Source organism: Motacilla alba, chromosome 17 (genome assembly GCF_015832195.1).
Source record: "Motacilla alba alba isolate MOTALB_02 chromosome 17, Motacilla_alba_V1.0_pri, whole genome shotgun sequence".
Classification (NCBI taxonomy): Eukaryota; Metazoa; Chordata; class Aves; order Passeriformes; family Motacillidae; genus Motacilla; species Motacilla alba.
Genome location: NC_052032.1, coordinates 11,178,827 through 11,195,624, shown reverse-complemented (window position 1 = coordinate 11,195,624; position 16,798 = coordinate 11,178,827). Strand labels below are relative to the sequence as shown.

Below are 16,798 nucleotides of genomic sequence, written 5' to 3'. Positions count from 1 at the left end.
GGCTGTAACACAACACTGGAAGCTTCTTCCCTAAAACCAAAGCAGTTCATCTTCCATTTCTGCCATGGAGGTGAAGCACAAATTAGGACAGAAAATGTATGATTATGAATGCAATTATGTGTTGCCTAGTTTAATGTAAAAACTGTATGGATTCATAATTCACCATTAGGTCTGAAAAATCTTATCTGCTGCATTAGTAGCAAGAATATACATTTCACTAAAGTCTTTTACCATGGATTTTCCTTACAAATTAAAATTTATGCAGAGACAAAACAAATGCCTGCAGAAGTTTCAAAAATGATTACAAGTTCTTTAGTTTGAAAACCTCCAGTTCTTCTGACAGACTAGGTTCCCAAAAAAGGAGTTTGCTCTACATGCTTTCTTTGTAGTGCCTTTTCATCAGATACTTTTCAACTTGTGAACAGGAAAATATTTAGGACTATTGAGGTATTTATTACCTGCTAAGAAGCCGAAAATATATTGGAACTGAAACCCAGGATAAAGACAGGGGCAGCTAAAAGAGTAATTTCCCTGAAAATTATGAGCATTTATCAGTAAGAGTTTAATCTGAAACCCAGCATAAACTTCAGTGTTAATATGCCCACTCTGAGGCTTGTCCCTTAATTTGGTTGCAGGATTTGCTTATTTTTATATTGCTTCTTGCTGTGTCATTCAGGTGTTTCTGATGCCAGTTCTCAATCTTGATTTATATTAAGTATTTTTCAAGTGGATTGACATTAAGTTCTTTTAAGTTCACTGAATGCTACTGAAGTATTATTTTTAACAAGTTACTGAAACCACAGCCTGTGAAGTAGTAGCAATCTTAAGGCAGAGCCCTACAGCATTATCAGTATAGTGCAGTGCTTTTTCACACAGACATTGTGCCACATGTAGAAATAACTTTTAAATTTTGTAACACATAATAGTTTAAAGGTTAAGTTTCTCACAGTGGAGAATCAGAGACCTGAAAGCAGTTTGATTAATTTTGCTCCAAAGCACTGATATGCAACAAAACAAAAGCATGAGACTGCATCAAAATTACTTTATCAGAAAGAACAGTAAAATAACAGGTCCAGTGCTGACACAATCCAGTTATTACAAAATCAAAGCTGGCTGGATTTGACTCCAGGTAGGTTCAAATGTTACCATCAAAACCTACAAAGAGTAAGGGATATTATCTAGCAAGAAATAATAGTTTGAGACTTTTCTATCTACATTCCCTTTTTTTCCTCCCTCTCTTTAGGGAGCATGGACTGAAATTTACTCTAATACGATTGCAACATAAAACTATCTAAAGATTGATCATTATAAAGATGATAATTGCTTGATTTAAGTAAGAGCTTTTATTACCTGGACAGCTTTAGAACAGAAAAAGTTTGATAAACTGCCACCCTCCCCCTGAAAGAAATTATGTAGCATGTCTAAGAGGACTCCACATCTCAGAATATAATATAATACTAGGGAATATTATTAATTATATAAAAATTATATTAAGGACTAAAATTTCAGTTCACATAAAAATATTGCCAGGCTTAAGGTGTGACATGTCAAGGGTGACAGAGTTTGTGGAAATAGGTGTAAGAGTATTACAACTTAAGACAACAGTCCAACTTTGCTTCCTTGCTATTACATATGGCAATCACAATTGCCTGCATCAGTCCTGTCAAGGAAGGAAATGGATCTGGGTTGACAGACCACTGGAACAGGCTGCCTAGAGAGAGCTTGTGAAGCTTCCTTCATTGGAGGTATTCCAGAGCCATCTGACACAATCCTGTGCCATGTGCTGTAGGATGACCCTACTTGAGCAGGGAGCTTGGACTAGATGACCCTCTGTGGTCTCTTAGAGGTATGCTGTGATTCTGTGACTTATTCAAATTCCTAGTTAGGTGTCTTCAGTGAAGATCCTGATGGCAGAAAACAGAATGCTTTGTGGGATCAGATGAAAACAGAAATATCATCTGTGCTGGTATTATTATGGCTGGACTGACCATTTTCAATGTGGTTCTGCATCCTCCTTTTCTCCAAGGCAAGAGAAGGAAATCCATTCATTTTAGCTCTGTTAGCCCTGTGCTAAGGTAATAAGAATCTGAACTTAAACACCTTTACATAGTCTTTGTATCTGCTCTGCTGCCAAATGTCTATGAAGAAGAATGGCGAAGTTTACAGAGTTCTCTTCAGCTGGCTACACTTAGTTCGGCAAGAAATCTGGGGTGCAGTGAGCGTCAGCATGAGTTATGGGGCACAGAGCAGATGACCTCCTTTCTGTAAAGGAGTAAGAGACAAAGAGAGCCCATGTCAAGAAGGATGCCAAAGAGGGTAAGCAGTGAGATACTGATGACAACTGCACAGACCAAGGGATGTTTATGGACATACCAGACTGCTGAGCAATTAGCTGGGGAAGTTATGCCTGATACTGCTGATAACAAAATTCCAATACTTAAATTCATTTGGGATTGAGTTATTTTGCCCCTTTTTTCCAATAAGTGAAGTCATCTGCTACTGCTAACTCTTGTCTTTACTCTTCTGGCTCCACTCCTAGTGCATACTGTTACCATGATTGCTATTCTGTTATTTTGCCTTTCATGGAGACAAAGCACTCTTAGCAGGATTTTCCAGTCAGCTGGCATGAACAAGGGTTAGTTTGGTTTTCATTATTTCTCAGCATCATTTTCAAGATTATGCTGACATGCACAGGAATGATGTATAAAAATATTAAAATGTTATTAAAAATGTGTTTGCGTTAGGGAACGTGAGACAACTTCATCAGAGCAAGTCAAATGCTGTTCAGAGATCTGTGGCAAGAACATTTGGAAAAGTTTACACATATCCCAAAGGATCTCACTGTTTTTTCCTTTGCATAATTTTTCCATGAATAATCCTTCAAATGTTATAAATGAATGTTACTTTTGCAATCCTTCAGTAAAACATGTGAACATTTACAGTCTCCAGAGCTTTTAAAAAAGCAGCAGGGTGAGGGAGTTACAGTTCACAATTTTTCTCCACTAAAAAGCTATCAATAAACCAGTACTAGATATGCAAACTAAAAACTGAAAATGAGTTGCATATTATATGATGAAGAACTGAGTGATTTTTCAGGAAAGTAGAACAGTCTCAACTATGCACTATTTGGTGAGCAGTTAAGGAGTAAAACTTACCAGCTTTGTTTCTAAAAAATAAAGACATTCCAAGCTATAGACTCTCTAGTTAAATCTTCACTGTAAATTTTTACTGCTCTGTTTCCATTTTAACTAGTATGTGATAATTAAAACTTCCAAAGAGAAATACCTACTTACAAAACACACAATAAATAACTTTAGATTAATTTTGTGCACAGAATCAAGAATGACAGAAAAAATTACACCTAGAATGATGGCTATTGTAAAAGAGCAGTTTTAATTTTCAGAGTATTGCTTTACAATTCAACAAAAGGCTACTAATGCATACAATGTGTAAGAGACATACATGTATGTTATGGCTGCTTCTCAGACAAGAGCAAACTAAAAACGAGAATCTGAGTTCTTGACTGCACTTCCCCATGCTCCTCCAGGCTCCCCAAAAGCTGTCACACTCACACACACACACACATACTTCTGACTGCACAGTAAGCACACTTGAGTGCATTTCCTTCAAATGCTTCCTGTATAGAAACGATATTTTCAATTTTAAGTGTCACTTTTATGGAATCACTAATTGTCAGCATTTGTTCTGTACCAGTGGAATGTGCAAACCCCAGACTTACACTTCAGCAAAAACACTGAAGTTTTTGCAGTTGGATCTACAAGGCAGTATATGGGCTTGGGTGACATTAAGATTGGCAATGAAGACGTAGCCATTGTGAGAGCATAGCTGCAGGGAAACTGAAGTTTGGGTTCAACCAAATACACTAACCAGTCAGTCAAAAAAAAAAAAAAAAAAAAACAACAACAAAACAACAAACGAACATTTACAGAAACTATTTCAGGTGATTTGAAAAAAGAGTCAAAAACAAAAGACCAAAACCAACTAAACCTCCAAAAAACAAGGCAGAAAAGCCCTTTGTCCTCTGGCTGTCTATATTTGTAACATTCCTCAGGACAATGGCTTGGTAGTTAAAATAAGCATCAATGAACTAGGACATTAGACTTGTTTGGTAAGGAGGCACAGAAAGTATTAGAAAGTGAGGAAGTTAAAAACTGAGCACAATAATTCTCTTCATGGGAAATTCATATTTGTTTTGACAGAATATTCTTCTACAATTTTTGTGAAACTTTGGTATGTTAAGAAAAAACCCACAGTACACTAATTCCAGCTGAATTTAGTGGTTGATAACATGTGAATCCACTGATTTGTCTGGTATTGTTTTGTTTCAAAAATACTCCAGTGAGTTGTAAAAGTTTCTCAGGAAAGTATCACAGAGGAAGAGAATGTAAACCAAAGAGTAAAGTTTTCTGGACAGTCTGTAAATTTATGTGAAGAAAAGTTAGTTCTTCCATTTCTACCCTAAGTCCTGTGTAAGAAAAGCAGACATGGTGCACATGAAGCAATGACCAAGAACTTGCACAAGGATTAGACAATCCTCATTTCCACAGAATGACTGGCTGCTAAAGCACTTAACACAAACTATTTATTAGTTGCCAAAGCAACCAGTAAAACAAATGGCAAAACTAAATGTCAAACTCAGTGTTTACATGGAAAATTATGGTGTGGGGGTTTTTTATTATAAAATGCTGTGACTGCTGTAGAGATATCACTAATGTAGTATAGATAGTTCAGAGGGTTACAAATGTGCAAACATCCCCAGACTTTCTTCACTCTGCTTCTAGATTTTCAACTCCTTTATATCACATACTCTACATCCAATAATTGACCTCTTCTAATTAATTAAAATATATACTCCAAGTATGCTATGAGCTAGCTCTCAAAGCTGAATGGACTTGGCAATATGGGCTGAATTTTACCCCAGTAACAAAGAAGAGAATATACCCGTTTCAGATTAATTACTACACATTCCTGGTATGATGGTAACAGAAAGCCTCTGGTCTAATTATTTTCCCCTCAAGAATTACACCAAGACCTACTTGGGGGAAAAAAACAAAAAAACAAACACCCCCCCCCCAAAAAAAAAAAAAAAAAAAAAAAAAAGAGGGGTGAGGGTCCATCCCTGACTACTGCACTACTGGATAACAAATCCCCCAGAATAAGGGCTACCCACAGCAGAGGCCAGGCTGTTGCTAAAATTTAATGCTAGGTGTTAATTTTAATGAAGGGGTTAATGAAAAATCACAGAATCGTTAAGACCAGTCTTTGAGTCACTTAGTATTAGATACAATTTTCTGGATATGGTAATTATTTTACCATGATTTTAACTTTTTATATTGTTTTTCAAGAAAGATTAAATATGCTATATTCCAGAGAATGAGTGAACCACTTTGTATGTTCTGCTTAGCACTGCACCCTGAACTTTTCCAAATAACATGATGACAAAAGAGTATGCATAACAGAATATTTCTCTACTGAGCTACACTTGGTGTGTAAATTCTGAGGAGCTTCAGTTGCTTAGAAGGCTTACATTTACTATATATTGCATTAAATCTTTTCCTTTGTTCTGGGAAAATTTATTGATTTATACCTTCCAAAACAACCTAACAGCCATACCACAAATGACAAGCACCTTCAAGCTAACACTGCAGGAACAGAGATGTCTTTTACAGCTAATTCAACTAGAAACTGTGAACAGTTAGCATACTATAAGGTCTCCAGCTACATTCTCTCTCTCTCTCTCAAACCACAGCAAGGCAGAATGAACAGACTTAAGCTGCTGCCAAGGAAGTTGTGTGAATCACACGGTTCCCGAAAGCATTCAACGAAACTGCTTAAAGCTCCTTCTTAATTGATACTTGTGAGGGACAAGAATCTCTGCAGCATTATGGAAGACATTAAATCTTCCTGTGAAAACACTATTCACAATTATATATGCATTTGGTAATTAAATGAGACCCTCTTAGCCACAAAGATACAAAACATAGCTTGTTGTGAGACAGTCACTTTAATCAGATGCCTGCCTCCTGTTTGAATTTACTGGAAAACTAGTTGGCAAAAGAAGTGGAAAATGGACACATGGTTTTCTCCAGCACTTTGCAAACAGAAATGCTGCAGAACTTAACTGAAAAAAAGAAACCCACAATGTCTCTGGCTACAGTAAACTGTTAGTATTTTTTTGAAAGAGAGAAAACTGGGTGGAAGATAAATTTGCAGTGCTGGCAAGTAAAATCTATTTCCATCATCAACACATGCAATTATATTTTAGAAAACAAAGATGACACTATTCCTGCCCTTAATCCCATTATACGCTTTGGAATTATTACCAATGACATTGAACTTTTTTTCTGTCTCTGGAAACATATGCTGATCTCTAAGGAGGCAGCGTGTCACAGGCAAAATTCCACTAGACTTATTGTTATTAGTAATGTATTAACCTTTGTACTACCGAGACAACTGAACTGATGACTGGCCTTGTGGGCTAAGAACCTTTAACTTTAAATCACTATTATCAAACTCCCATGCCTTAAACTATTAACTGGAACATTAAACTACTACCCAAAGTATTTTGAGTTCATCTATTATCATTGTAGCTTACCACCTGCAAAGGACTTACTTCTGGCATACAATGTCCAAAGTGGAATTAATTACAAGGTATAATTTGAATCCAAATAAAATTGACAGCAATAACTGTAAATGTGCTATTTTTAATTCTTCATGTTCAAATATCTCATTACTAATATTTGAGTATTTTTGTTCAGAATTATTCAAAACTAACATATGGCAATACTCCTATTTATTAATGTTGTGAAATAAACAATAAATTATTGCCTTCATGCTTAGTTAGATTTCAATTTGAATTCATGCTAACTTTCTTAATAAACCTTCTCCTTTCAGTAAAATTTATTTTCAGTAAAATGTACTGGATTCCATTTAGTAGCATTTTTTCAGCCACACAGGTGAAGCTCAATGAAAAATTCCTGTGGGTATTACAAAATGCTGATGGCATTCATTGTCTAACTGGCAGTAAGTGAGAACTCTCTAGCTGAGCAAGAAATAAATACAGCAGTCCAGAAAAGGGTCAAGCTTTCGAAGGAAATACTAACAGAAGAATGGAGCAATAGGAATGACTCAGCACTTGGTTTCTAGTCATCACATTAATTCTCACTCTGAGTAAAGCAACCTTAGAGAGCACTTAAGGGCACTGCAGATTGAGAAGGAAAAATTCACCCTCTCCTAATACTACCAGATACTACAGGATCACATATTCAATGAAGTAGGTACTACTGAACATGGTCCCAGTCATTTTTTTGTGGACTCCAGCTGAGCTCATTGCAGTATCATCCTGTATTCCCTGCCTAGACAGACAAGTTCAAAATTCTCATTTCCAACTTTGGAACTGTGTTTTTAATTGCCTTCCATTCTAATGTTCTAGTAACTCTAATTCTAGAGTTCTAATAAGGTCTCAGCCCTTGATTAAGACTTACAGAGTACCAGAGATGATCACATGCCATGCTGAAATTATATTCCATAATCATACAAATGAAGTGTTAACATCAAAGTTCAAGAGTTGGGCAAGCAGACGTGAGTAATACAAAGTAAAATCCAGAAAATAAAGAGTTTACTTGTCTGCTTTATAAATGTAAGAAAGAGGTAATCAAATGAGAGGCAATTACTTCATTTCAAGTCTCTAGTATGAAAAATCAAATCCTCACAAAAGCAAAAGAAAATGTGGCATGATGTGGTGGGTTGACTTTCATGGGCTGTCAGTACTCCCCAGCCCTCATAGGACAAGGTGAAGAAAGTAAGATACAAAACCTTTGTGGGCTGAGATAAAGGCAAATTAATTTAAAAAAGCAATGACTGTGTGCAGAAGCAAAAGAAATAAAGAAAAAATTATCATCTACTTCCCATCAGTGGGCAATAAGAAGCCATGGCCTAACCCAAGCATTGTAGCACATGCTTAGGAAGATAAACACCTTAATAATAAATGCCTCGCTCCCCCCTTTCTCTCAGCTTTTACTGATGAGTGTGTCACATGGTATAGAATATCTCTTTGTCCTGGCTATGTACCCTCCCAGCCTCTTGCCCATCCCCAGCCTACTGGCCTTTGTGGCAGAAGGTTGGGTTTGGAGAGAGAGCCTTGATGCAGTGAGCACTGCTTAGCAGAAGCCTGGTAACTTATCAACACCTTTCCAGACACAGATACAGAGAACAACACTGTGATGGCTGCTGTGGGGCAGTTAACTTCCAAATGCATTTCTGTATGAAGAAAGTGTTCATTACGAACTGCTTTTGAACTCATCTAATAAAAAACCAAAATATCCTGTGAACTATTCCTTTATGCAGCAATTAGTAATACTGAGAACTAAGCAGGGAAAGGAAAAGCACCTTCCTAAAGAAACTGAAGACCAGGTCAAATGTTTATCTGACTCTGGGAATAGCAATCACAATACGAGGACAAACAAGAGGTTCCCTATAAACAACTGGTCATTTGACAGCAGCCAACACGAAGAGCTGGGAGGCAGAGGAAAAACACATGGGCCTTTTCTTTGTTTTATATTTAGCATCTTCCTTTTTCTTTCTCTCATTTACTTTGCGTTTCATTGGTGAGAAAAAAAGACATTTTGAATGCCAATTAAATTAAATAAATGCATGTCAGATGTGGTCTGGACTCCTTGGAGTTTTTACATTCACACATGGTTTTACATAATGAGACAGAAAATTGGCCATTCAGGTTCAAGAGATTAAAACAGAACAGCTTTTGAGATAATGGCTCATACAGCAGGAAGTACATTTCACATAGCCTGATGTTTGTTTAGTCTGGTCAAAGCAATAAACAGCAGATTAGCTTTTGTCAACTTATGGATGGTACTCTAGTTTTTCAGATGTGTCTAGAAGCTATTATTGCTACAAGTCTTCTGTCCTCCTGCTGTCCACAATGAAATTGACTCAAATGTATGTGATCACACAGCAACCTGAAGGAAGAATTTCCTGTGTTATTCACTGCATTGGTTTTTTGGTTTTTTTGGGTTTTTTTTGTACTGCAAGAGGGCTCTTTTCCCTTCACTTAATAAATAATGATGAAAACGCAAGCATTTGTAAAAAATCCCACAATCTGACACCTGTTCCAACACTAGCAAACACTCTGTGACATCCCTTGAACTGGAACGGCTTTTATACAAGTCAGCAATCTTTCTTGTTGACTCATGGCTACTGATGTACCTCTGGGTTTTCCCATATACTTCAGTAGAGGATTTCTGTAATTAAAATTATTTCCTTACTCAAATTTTCAAATGATGTTTTATACCTGCAAGATCTTCTTTGGAGGAAACCAGTCGAGGAGAGCTGTTACCTGGCTCAATTCTTAAAGATAATCTGGAAAAACAAGTTTTTAGAGAAATTAACAAAAAAAAATTCTCAACAAAAGTTGAAAGAAATTGAAGAAGTAATTATTTTGGCAGTGCTAACTAGGAATTTTACTTTCTTGGAAGCATAGTTATGTATTCTGTGATGTAACAAAACAAATTTTTTTGAAGTAAATCACTACCTGTCAGAACCAAGAAAGAAACTCTGAGCAAAGTCTATGAAAGCAGAAAGAGAAATCTTTATTTCATCCTCCCTCTTAGTTCAAAAACATAAGTTCATCCAGTCTTTTGCCTTGGGAAAAAAAAGAAAACAACTCAAAAAGTCAGTAATTTATTCACAAACCTAACATTTTATTTCCTCTAGGCAAATTTACTATTACCATGTTGAAATGTGCACACAGAAATATCTATTTTGTTACTGTGACTTACAGAAAAGAAGCTTAATAGGGCAAAGTGACCAACACCTAATAGTAAAAGAAAGTCATTAGAAGAAAGTATTATATGCCATGCTGCCTTACTCCATGTGTTTTATTATTCACTCACTCACTCTTGTGCTCTCAGCACTCAACGAATCTCAAACTCCCAATGCACATCACTTCTGCCACCTCTAAAGTTTAGGCAGTCTTAACTTGACATTCATGGGTCCTTTGCTCTGTACCAGTCTGGCAAAAAGGTATGAAGGACTACAATGTTAAGTAAATTGTAATGGAATAGGCATAAATCCAAAGGAAATAACTGCTGTCATTGCCCAGCAGTGAACATACACAAAAGCTGGAAAGTTGCAGCACCCTGCTGAGCACCCCAAGGAAAGGCTTTCTGACTTCCGATAAAGACATGCAAAAGGGTGGAGGGAGAAACCTATGGCAGCATTTCAAAATATCACGTATGGTTCAGCCACCACTTTCCTTATTACTCTTTATTGGGAACACCTTTCAGTTCCTTCTCTACAATATTCCAACATTGTCAACTACGTTTTAGTGTGAAGACAGTTAACAAAGCCACGGTCCTTTTCATGTTTTCAAATTTCTATTCTTCTGACAGTACTAGATTCTTTTAACTACACAAAGTAATGTATTTCAAATAGATCATGAATCATTCCTTTCCAGACTACTTTTTCTGTCCACTTGATTTCTGTGACCAGGAAGCAGTAACATAACTCTCCCAGAGAGCTACAATAAGACAAGTCAGTGCACGATTCAAATGTTGATCACATGGGAATTTCTTTCAATATGGATAAAAGACAAAAGAACTTAATGAAATCCTTTATGAATATTTAAGGCAAGTGCATTCTTACATCTTCTTTAGTGACAAAAGCAAGTGAGATCAACTTCCATGCAACTACTTGCACTATACTATTTCTCTCTCTTTCTATCTAAGATTATTTTTGTGAGGAAGAAAAGCGGAACATAACAGCAGGAAGAAAAACCTAACACCTTTATGTTTTTAACAAGGTTTTAGGAAGAGCTATACTATGATTACACCATCTAGAAAGCATGTCTGTTGTGTGCTGCACTTAGAAATTCACTAACAGAGCAACAAATGAGTCTTCAGTGCCATCAAATAAGATTACATCACTCTCCACTGGTCATCTCCCCAGAATATGTGAAGTTAGATAATGTTGGTTATCTGTTTGGTTATGCTAATCTGCACTCTGAATCTTAGCCCTTTCTAAGTCTCTGACAGTTTGGACATCGACTTCCATGATGCCAGAATTCTGCAATGTTTCCAGAAAAACTAGAATGCAATTTATCTGTTTTCAACTTACGAAAATACAGAATATATGAAAAGAAAACAAATTAATGGGAGCCTAAATGTATTTTGGTAAATACAAAATACTCATGCTGACATGTTTTATTTAAAATAAACAGTTGAGAAAAGGGAATATATTGTGACAACGAGATGTCATTCCTGAGCCACCTTCTCCTCTATTCCCCCTCTCCTCCAGAAGGCTGCAAACAATCAAAAACATTCTTTATTTCCAAGAAGAGATACTGACAGTCAGTACAGTTTCAATCAGTCCTGGCTTGTTTGCCACCACCCAAATTCAATTTTGCAATTCCTTTGACACTCCATTTTCCATGAAGCAGCACAAGTTCCACACATGCACACACATGCTCAGTGTTTCCCAAAGAGGACTCCTGGAGCCAGAATCTGTAGCCCCTGAGAGGCTTAGTGTGATACTTTCAATAGATCAGTGCATACTTTGAGACCTGATATGCGTACCACCAACATGCATCATCCATATCCTCACACACCTAACGGCACTCTCGCAGCTGAATGTTCAATGTCAATCACTAGCATTACTTTAAATAAAAAACTACCTTGGTTCCAGCATGCCTAATAAACCACTCATAAGGCATAAACACACTCTGTTTTGTGTTTGCCCCTGGGTATCATCAGAAATTCATCTCGCAAGTCACTATATTTATCCAATATCACAGTAGTGTTAGGATTTATTTTTGTTTCAGGAATCCTTTTCAAAAAACAAATCTTTGTTTTACCATAGTAAGGAAGCCTAGTTTTAGTGCATGGTCTAAATGTTGACATATGAAATTTCAACATTTCAAAATTATACTGCAAGAGTTCAGCTAAGAGACACATCAGGATAAATCCTAGATATCAGCCTCAGAAACTGCAACTTCAAAACTGAGGAGTTAGTATTAATAATCTAAGGTCAAACAGAAATTGAAAGCAAAATTTCTAGGGAAAAAATCAGCATAGAGATTCACTGAATTAACAAATACCAATCTACCATTAGAAATTAAGGCTTCTACAGGAACAGGCACAGAAGAGTATGTGAAGGCTTTGTTCTTGGATTGTAGAAAGATGACTGAACAATTTCTGTTTTTTAAGCCTGATACTCAAAATATTTTCTGAAATATGTTAGGGTAGGTGTGCTCTGGGAAGTAAGGTGGACAGACCTCTATTTCAACCTAGTTTTAAATAACACTCTGCTACTGGGCCATACAGTTCATTGCAGAGTAATCGTCCTAGCAAGCAGGAAAAGAGGAACCTAACATAATGCAGAAAATAAAACAGGGAGTCAGTCTTGAACATTGTTTTTTCTCATGGAAGTATGCTCTCCAGTACAGGATGGAACTATTGCTAGGACAGTACAGCCACTGTTACTCAATTTTTCTTGTATCAAGCAAGTGAATGAAGACAGAGAATAGTCTTTCACAGAAGTTCAGCTACTCCCTGAGGAGGCTGAACAAAACTTAATAATCATTGCTGAAACAAGGATGATATTAGTTGCATCAAAACAGTACAGTTCTCAAAGCTGTCCCTTAGGGCATTTCTAACCATTATTTGCGTACCAAACAAGATGCGTCTGGCATATCTGGAACATTCTGGGCTGCCTGTCTAGCATTTAAACAGCACATCCTATGACAGTAGGTCAAGCAACAGTAGGTTGCTGGGAGCTTCTGCTGGAAGGATACTGTCCCCAAGTATCCCCCAATATTCTCCTAGAGAGGCTGCAGCCCATGGCCTGGACAGGTGCACTCTTCACTGGGAAACACCTCGTTGGATGACTGGGCCCAGAAAGTGGTGGGGAATGGTGCCACATCCAGTTGGGGCCAGTACCTAATGGGGTTCCCCATGGCTCAGTCTTAGGCATGGTCCTATTTAATATCATTGTTGATGATCTGGACAAGAAGATCGAGTGCACTCTCGGTAAGTTCATGGATGACAGTAAGCTGGGTGGGAGTGTTGATGTGCTGGAGGGTAGGAATGCTCCGCAGAAGGATGTGGACAGGCTGGACTGATGGGCTGAGAGCAATGATGTGAGGTTCAACAAGACAAAGTCCTGGTTCCTGCAATTCAGTTACAACAACCCCATGCATTGCTACAGGATGGGAAAGAGTGGCTGGAGAGTCGTCCAGGACAAAGGGACCTAGGGGCGCTGGTCAACAACAGCTGAGCATAAGCTCGAATATGCCCAGGTGGGCAAGAAGGCCAATGGCATCCTGGCCTATATCAAAAGTACTGTGGCCAGCAAGACTAGGAAAATTATTGTCCCTCTGTACTGGTGAGGTCAAAACTTGAATCCTGGATTCAGCTCTGGGAACCTTACTGCAGGAAAGACATTGAGGCACTGGAGCATGACCAGAGAAGGGCAACAAAGCTGGGAAAGGACCCAAAGGATAAGGCATATGAGGAGCAGCTCATGGAGCTGGTGGAGCCTAGCCTGGAGAAAAGAGGCACAGGGGGGACCTTCTCTGCAATTATACCCTGACTGGAGGGTATAGCCAGCTGGGGGGTTGGCCTCTTCTCTCAGGCAACCAGCAACAGGTCAAGAGGGAACAGCTTCAAACTGTGCCAAGGGAGGTTCAGGCCGGACATCAGGAAGAATTTCACCACAGATGGGGTTGTCAGGCATTGGGAAAGGGCTGACCAGGGAGGTAGTGAAATCATCATTCCTGGAACTGTTCAAGAAACAACTGGATGTGGCACTCAGTTTACCTAGTCTAGTTGACAAGGCGGTGACCGGTCAAAGGTTCAACTTGATGATCTTGGAGGTCTTTTCCAACCTTAGTGATTCCATGCTTCTATGATTCTATTTTGTGTCCTGTGGAAGAGGCAGTCAAGCCACAATTACAGCTACTGAACCATATGGATCACTATGAATCTCAGACTAACAATGAAGGTTTTCTTCCACCCTGCTGCATTTCATCACAATTCTTGGTGGAAAAGATCCAGGGAATACAGCTGCCTGGGAGGCCTACTGAAGATGAACTGCAACCAAGGTTCACTGCTGCAAGTACTAATTTAAGTACTACTACTTATTGTAAGTACTAAGCACTTGTCATTTAATACCTGTTTCCGTAGGACTGGAACTAACACGGTACAGCTAGGACTTCTATAGCACAAGCATTGCTAGGAGTCAACATAGCCTTTTAATTGCCAATCAGTTTCTCTTGAATGTTTTCCCATATTATCTTGCCTTATCTGAACCTAAATTTGAACTGATTTTCCTGTAAGTCATCTTATTACTCTATTGCCTAATATGCTCTGAAGAACCAAATTACAGGCATAGGTAGCAGACTGACTGTCCTGTCCTGTCCTGACAAGATAATATTTTAATACAAATAACGGTCTTCAAACTGGTTTCACTCAAAAAACAACTGTGAGAATACAAGGCCTGACCTAACAATGCCAGAAGGTCAGCAAAAAAATTTATAGGAATGACTGCAAGGTATGTCTGGTTAGGAGAGGATGTAGCATTGCGCCACAATGCTACATACTGCTAAAACTGAGCAGCTTCTGCAGAAAACAGTATATGGGCTGACCAAGAAAGATCTGTTATTTTTAGGACATGACATCATTGTCAGGGGTTTTCTGGAGCATTCCTACTTGCTGACAAGCACAAACCTAAAGGAAGCAATTGGACTGGCACAAAAAATTGTAAAGAAAAGCTTTGCTTATATAAAGTGGCTGCCATATTTTCCTTTCCAGGGTAATTGAGGTTCTCATTTGGCAAAATGTGTGTTGGGATTCTGCCAATACGTTTTAGGACAACTATCTAAGCGTCTCTCCCTGACAGCCTGGTACTGAGATAGTTCTGCTCTTCATGCCAAAGGTGACACACACTTCTCTGCAGAGAGCACTAATGCTGTCCCTGGCTCAAAAAGACCAGTGACTGCAAAGAAAAAGACAGAGGAGATTCTTACCCACTCTAAAAACTTAGTACTCTCTGCATTTTTAGAGCTTACAGTTTCTTCTGGCATGGGACCAGAAAATGCTATGAAACTAAAGGGAAACTGAGAGGAAAATGTGAAATCAAATACTCAAAACAAAATCCAAAAACTCCCTACCTATTGTGAAAATGGAAGAGGAAGGAGAGTTTTCTTTAAGGGTAGATGTGATGAGTTTTGATGAATTAATTACATTAATTTTATTAATTATATTTAATTAGTTATATTAATTAATTAGTTTTATTCTGATGAAACAAACATGGTAGAAAAAGAGCAAAGTTCTCCAATGTATACAAGCTGTAGCAACTTTCCTGTGGTAAGAATAATGTCTTTCCCTCTTTTTAATACCTTTTGTGACTTTACTCCAGGTTTTCCTTGCCACAGTGAAGCCTGGAAAGAAAACCACTAAACTTGATTGAATTAATCTCACAAATAACTAAATTTAAAAAATAAATGATTAAATTATCTTTAAGATATATCAAATACCGTCAAGCATTATTAGCAAGGTTGCTACTAAAGTTACATTAATATTCAAATTTAAAATGGAATTACTTCTAGTTTTTACAAGTATAATGTTATGGTGTCATATGTTTATGGAAAACATTTGTTTAATTCATTTTTTCTGAAATAGTACAGTTCATGAAAGCTGTTGTATACATGGTGTTAACACTGCTGCATCATCAGGAAACTCCATCTAAAAATCAAATTGAACAATATGAACAGTTTCTTTAGTCCAATCCAGGGGTTGTAAAGCTCTACTAACTACAGTTCTTCACCTTTACCAATGACTGCTTAGTTTAATTTTTCTCTGTCTTCACAACTTTAATGAAGCAAAGAAGCGTGTGTGAAATGAGTTAAATAAAGACCATTTGTTAAATTTTAACATTGAGATTTAAATCTCAGACTACCCTTAACAAAAGTCTTGGACCACTTGACCTTTTCAAAGGCTGTGTGCACTGCTCATGGTCAGTGTGCATCTCTTGCACAATGTGTCTGTGAGTGAAATATATACAATCTCACAAGACTGAGTAAAGGAGGAATTTACACATTCCTTTGTACCATCATTTACTTAAACCCTCAAGCATGCAAGCATGGATGGCCAGAACTGCATACAATGCTCCATGTAAGCTGTCACCAGCTCCTACTGAAGCAGTATAAACTCTATTTTTTCACAGAAACACTATATTTGATAGGCAGTAGGGATGAATTAGTCCTTTCATAGCTGTATCTCACTTGTGACAGCTATCTACTGATCAACACCATAAACTAGTGTTAGAATAATTATATAACATTCTGGGGTTTGTGGCACTATCATTTTAGTCATCAGATTCTTTCCTTGTGATATCCAAACCACATTCTCTTTCAATGAACCCTTTCATCACTGTTTTATTAGCATACGGTCTAAACAGACATAAATTCTGAGACAAAATTCTTAACTGAAGTATTTAACAAAACTGGTAATGAGACTGGTTTTAAGGAAGTTCATTACCACCCTGCTCTCTAAAACATATGCTAAAATATTTTATACTAGCATTGTATGACTGAACATATGTTTGCTTTGAATACTTCAAATTCTGCTCACCTAAACAGTTACTCTATTTGTCAATACCTAATTGTGTAGCATAGCATCTAGCTTGGTTGAGCTATTTAAAACCTTGGTTCCTTAGCCTGTGACTTCATTTTGTAGTTGTCTCAGAATTACTGGCCAGAGATTAT

At 37.6% G+C, this 16,798-nt stretch overlaps 1 protein-coding gene across 7 annotated transcripts in view; it reads right to left on the bottom strand.

Annotated features, from left to right (window-relative positions):
• Positions 1-16,798, bottom strand: part of RALGPS1 (Ral GEF with PH domain and SH3 binding motif 1) — a 71,995-nt gene that overhangs the window by 12,728 nt on the left and 42,469 nt on the right. For all 7 annotated transcript variants that reach the window (XR_005259280.1, XM_038156458.1, XM_038156463.1 and 4 more), the window contains exon 13: positions 9,329-9,396. Coding sequence is in view for 6 of the 7 variants with exons in the window: in XM_038156458.1 (XP_038012386.1) it covers positions 9,329-9,396 (68 nt within the window). In the remaining variant the exon portion in view is untranslated. The remainder of the gene's footprint in view (positions 1-9,328; positions 9,397-16,798) is intronic.